The 5477-nt window shown below is 37.4% G+C and overlaps 1 protein-coding gene across 5 annotated transcripts; it reads left to right on the plus strand.

Moving 5' to 3' along the window:
- Positions 1-1426: 1426 nt before the first annotated feature.
- LOC112196684 (disease resistance RPP13-like protein 4) lies at positions 1427-5003 on the plus strand. Of its 5 annotated transcripts, none has more exons than XM_024337099.2 (3): positions 1427-1551; positions 1763-1823; positions 2171-5003. In XM_024337099.2, the coding sequence occupies exon 3, from the start codon at positions 2210-2212 to the stop codon at positions 4718-4720; it is 2511 nt and encodes an 836-aa protein (XP_024192867.1). In that variant the 5' UTR covers positions 1427-1551; positions 1763-1823; positions 2171-2209; the 3' UTR covers positions 4721-5003. The 5 variants fall into 5 exon arrangements, with proteins under 5 accessions (XP_024192867.1, XP_024192865.1, XP_024192868.1 ...); XM_024337097.2 differs by having other exon boundaries at positions 1763-1819; XM_024337100.2 differs by having other exon boundaries at positions 1442-1551; positions 1746-1823.
- The last annotated feature ends 474 nt before the right edge of the window (positions 5004-5477 follow it).

The following is a 5477-nucleotide window of genomic DNA, read 5'->3' on the forward strand; positions in this document are numbered from 1 at the left end:
AACGTTAAATGCAAAAGCATGCAAAAAGGAAAGAAGCTGATGCTGTCTCACGTTAAATGCAAAAGCAAAAAGGAAGAAGCTGATGCTGTCTCAATTATAGAATAAAGGGGGTGTATTGTATTTGGATTTGTGCAGAATTTTTTTAAATGACAGACTTTTCGAAAAGTCCACACTCTTTAAAAAGTTGATAGATTGTTATGGATTTCTTAAAACCATTGATTTTAGCAACAAACTTTTATTGATTCATGAAAATCTATATATTTTATTATGAATGACTTCTATAGATTTCCTAGGATGTACAAAATATATATATAAAAAAAAAAATTAAAGCAAATGCAGCCCAAACAAAAAACAAAATAATTACTCGTTGTCTCTTCAATGCTCCAGTATCTTCTAATAGAAATTGACTCAAATAAATAATTGTTAGTCTGTATAGCGAGTTTGTTCTCATTCCTAATCTCCCAACAACATAAATATAAAATATAGATCACTTGATGTTTATGGTTAATTATTCTCATCAATTTTGTTTTTGCTGATTAACATATATTGTAGCAATATCGGTCAATGTCCTGATCTATAGTCAATCAATTGAAATTCAATTGTTCAACCTTTTTTTGAACCATAATATAAATTCAAATTAATGAGAATAATTAATTAATAAAATAAAATTTAGTATGGTTCAAGGTCTTAGGGTTAGACCACAATATTTGAGTTTTAGGGTTTCATAAATCATTTTTATTGCTATTAGGGTTCAAAGTATTACAATTGAAAAAAAAAAAAAAAATCACATTCAACAACTACAATGAACATGTTGGGTATCAAAAAATGTTGATATCATAAAAGATTAGAGAAAAGACAAAAAATTAAGAAAGAGAGATGATGAAGGACAAACTTCTTCGTGCGTAGAGAGAATAACTTTGATAGACTTTTTTTTTTTTGGAAGAGGAAACTTTGATAGACTTTTTGAAATCTTTGGTCTGGACTCTGGAGGCTGGAAAATTATTGGAGTTTGGTATGTATAGTTAACACTACAAAGTCCATGATTATCAATGATTTTCTAATTCCATAAGTATGAATGATATTTTGAATACCTCTATACTTTTATTCATTTTTAAAAGTCCTAATTGAATACCCTTAGATTTTGGTCGAATTCATGAAGTCTTTAAAAATCCTAATTGAATACCTCAAGACTTTCATGGACTGTTAAATGTCTATATTGAATACACCTAGACTTTTAAATTCCATAGATTTTTTTAAAAGTTTCACTAATTCCATATACAATACACCCCCCCTAAAAGAATTGTTCAATTCAATCAAATAGAAAAGATAAGATTCCATATCATACAAACATGATCCGACATGGACGAGGACGTATCTGAAAGCCCAACAAATTAATAAAGAAAACCTATCTCAATTTTCTGTGCTCTATTGCTGCAAATTCTCCATATAGATTCTCTTGGCATTTTGAGTGGATATCAGCAAAGTACAGTTGAAAGTGTATTTCACATCGGAAGAGATTGCAGCTTGTGTGAAAAAACAACACATATAGCGGTGAGTCAATCTCAACTCCAAACATCAATAAGGAATTCATCCTATCAAAATGAAAATTGAATTAAAGAAGATTAGGATAAACTTGCATGATACTCCGGCAAACCATTTTTGTGTGCGCGCGCCTGTGAAATTCAAGAACCTGCTAAGCGTAGTAACTTCGACAATTTACTGGTTCTCTGTTTGGCTGATTGCAGTTTTATATGAATATCAGGGTTGAGGTCGGATGCTGTGAACAACTTCAAGGGAGAGAATAAGCCTCAGTTAAAGAGTTAGTAAGCTCTACGCCCTTGTTTCACCAAACAATGAATGCTTCTTCTATTTTTTATATGCATACATGCCGGGAATTATTTCAGAGTAAACTGCATAATATTTTTTTTATATATAAAGCATTAGAATTAGTTGAGGTAGTGCTCTAGATGGCTAGCTTGATGCATATACATATATGCATGGAAACTTAGACAACATCTGTCCATTTCATTATTGGTTCCGATTGTCTCTGAATTACTGTGTTTGGAAAATTATTATTTTTGAGGGAAGATGTCAGCATCATCCTGTTGCCCTTTCATTGGACTTATTTTGATTTTGGCTGATAATTTGAAAACACTTACTGCAATTTCAGAGAAGAAATACATACAAAGACTAGGCGCACATAATCGCGATGTCGTTAGTAGTGGAGGCTATGGTCACGACTCTAACGGAGCATGTGTTCACAGCTCTAATCAACCAGGCAGAATTTGCACTTGACTTCAGCGGCCAGTTTGAGCAGTTGAAGACAGGGCTTGATCTCACCAAGGCCTTACTTGCAGACACGGAGAGTCTCAACCACAAGAACAACATTATCAAGGCAGCATTATTTGAGCTGAGAGAAGTCATCTACAAAGCCGACGATGTACTCACTGATTGCTTGGTTAGAGATGAATACAGAAAGGATAGATCTTGTTCCGGCTCCTTGTTTCACGATCCATTCTTCCTGCATCGTACAGGAAAGAAATTGAAAGACATTAATTTGCGTATGAAGGAGATAGAGCAGACCTTGGGCAAGTTTTTGAGGGCTCCTGATAACATACATAGAGAAGATGCTTACCAAGTTAGGGTGATGGTTTCACAGGACTGGAATCCAACTGAGATAATTGGGTTGGATAGCGATGTGGAGAAGATTAAGGGTTGGCTTTTCGACACTAGCAAGGTACTTTCCCACGTAGGCATTGTGGGAATGGGAGGCTTGGGGAAAACCACCATTGCTCAAAAGATATTTCATGATCTAGAAGTAGTAGGCCACTTTCACAAGCTGATATGGGTGTGTGTTTCGCAATCATTCAGTGCTGATCGGATTATGAGGAGCATCCTAGAAGGTCTAGGAGAAAATGCCTCTGGAGCTGGTGTTACTCAGATTTTGAGCAGAATTCAGCAAGTACTTACAGATAAGAGCTGTCTGATTGTCATGGATGATGTGTGGAATCAAACAGATGTTGATTGGTGGACCAACCTCTGCTCTGTCATACCCAAACAAAGCAGCTGCATCATCGTTACAACTAGAAATGAAGAAGCTGTAATTGGTATGGGAGTTGAAAGCTCACGAATCCACCGTCCCAAGACTCTTAATGATGAGGAAAGCTGGCGCTTGTTCTCCAAGTTTGCATTTCCTACAAGCAAGGGATTGTGCCCGGAGGACAGGCTTGAGAAATTAGGAAAAGAACTCTTGAAGAAGTGTGGTGGACTCCCACTCGCAATCAAGACTATAGGATCCTTGTTGGCATCAAAGGTCGACTCCCCTTCTCAGTGGAGACGAGTTCTTGAGAGCTTTCATGCTTTGACAACAGAGGGAAAAACTAGCTCAGTTATGGCCTCTTTGCGATTGAGCTATGATGAACTCCCGCCTGGTCTGAAGCAATGCCTGCTGTGTTTCTCCATCTATCCTGAAGACTATGAGATACGTGCTGATCAGTTAATCCATTGGTGGATTGGAGAAGGCCTCGTGCAAAGCAAGGGCTCAAGAACAGCAGTAGAAGTGGGATATGAGTATCTTGCGGAACTGATAAGCAGATGCTTGGTTGAAATTGTGCAGCATAGAGGATTTGATGGGAGAGTCTACAAGTGCAAGATTCATGATATGGTCCGGGAACTGATAATAATGATTGCAGAGGAGGAGGAATTATGCGGCTTTGACGAACAAGGCAGACAGAAATTGACAGCAAATACTAGGTGGTTATGCTTTATTGATGAAATGGAGGAGAAGTCATTGAAACGTAGTTCAAAGCTCAGGGCATTGTTGATGATGTCAAGTCGCAGATTTGACTTTGAAAGGAATTCTCTGCGATCCCTCAGAATGTTGGATTTATCAAACTGCACTGTGGATGAGCATTGTGTGAAGGATCTCTTCAGCTGGATCAGCTCCCTTAAGCGCTTAGCAACTTTGAACTTAAGTGGTATTCAGGCTCTGAAAGAAGTGCCATCTTCAATTCATAAACTCCTCAACCTCCAACTATTACTTCTAACAGGTTGCAGCAATCTAGAAAAAATACACCCTTCCATCACTAATTTGAAGAAGCTAATTATTTTGGACCTAGGCGGGAGTCCAATCCAATACTTACATCAGGGATTGGGAAGGCTTTCTTATCTTCAAGAGTTCTCTGGATTCAAGATTGTGAGTCAGCCTAGAATGCCATGTTTCCGGCTTCTTGAGATTAGGGAACTGATCAACCTGAGAGTACTGCGAATACATGTAAGCAGTACCACAGTTATTGCAGACAATGAACTTGATGTCCTCTCTCAGCTTAGAAGGCTCAATGTTCTGGCTATCGACGCAGAAGATTGTAGAAATAACAATGTTTTAGAAATGGTAGAAAGGCTGACCCCTCCTCCAAGCCTCCAAGAGTTGTATCTTAGGAACTACAAGAAGGAAACTCTGCCTAGCTGGGTTAATCCCGGACAGCTTTCAAGATTGCAGTATCTTTGCATCGAGAATGGAGACCTTGTCAAGCTAAGTAGTGGTCAAACCACCTGGAACCTTGAAGGCCTGTGTCTCAAGTACTTGATGAGGCTAGACGTAGACTGGAAGGACTTGGAGAAGGATATGCCTGTACTCCGCTACATGGAGATCAGTCATTGTTACAACCTGAAGGATTTCCCATGTTCAGTTATGGAACCTGGGGTCTGGAGAAAGAATTAAGGTAGGGGTATTGATGGCTTTGAGATGACTCTGGCTACAACCCGGAGGTATGGAATTAATCAATAACTTATATACAATTGGAGGGGATACTACTGGTTTCTTCTTGTTGTGGTAGCAGTATTTTTGTTGTCTTTTTTAAGAGAGAGTAAAAGTGGTTTGAAATGAATTTTTCATATTGTTTATGTGTGATGTTATCGTTATGCTTTGAAGTGGTCTGAAGCATGTACTATTATGCAGATGTAAACTTATATATTCCCTCAGTGATTGTGTACTGGTGACATGCATTCTCAATTACGCTCTCCTTATTGGTAGTATATATGGGATCCACCAACAACACCTAAAATTTATATGCTGTGTTCAGTGGAAGTTATATGATATACCCTCTTCAACATCTATGGCATATTGAGAAGAGGCAGAAAGAACAGTTAAAGAGCAGTCATTGGTTCAAACAATAAAAGTAATGTGCTTCGATTTCACTATAAAAAAAATAAATAAATAAAAAATCTATACATACATATGCAAGGGATCTTTAATGGCTGAGAATTAAGAATTTTCCATTCATTGGTTAATTTGATTATTGCTGGCTTCTAAAAATATATCTAATTTGCAGTAAGCTTCTTTTCCTTTTCTTTTTTCTCAAGAATCTGCCTACTTATTTACCAAGAACAAAAATACCTGTCTAGTTGCACCAAGATTCAGTGCTTCATCTTGATGAAATGGACAATACGTACTGGAGTTTAGAGGTATGGTTGAAGAG

The sequence above is a fragment of the Rosa chinensis genome, chromosome 4, assembly GCF_002994745.2.
Source record: "Rosa chinensis cultivar Old Blush chromosome 4, RchiOBHm-V2, whole genome shotgun sequence".
Taxonomy (NCBI): Eukaryota; Viridiplantae; Streptophyta; class Magnoliopsida; order Rosales; family Rosaceae; genus Rosa; species Rosa chinensis.

Bases quoted from the DNA above. Each gene is read 5' to 3' on its own strand.
- LOC112196684 (XM_024337099.2), top strand. From the start codon at position 2,210: ATGTCGTTAGTAGTGGAGGCTATGGTCACGACTCTAACGGAGCATGTG.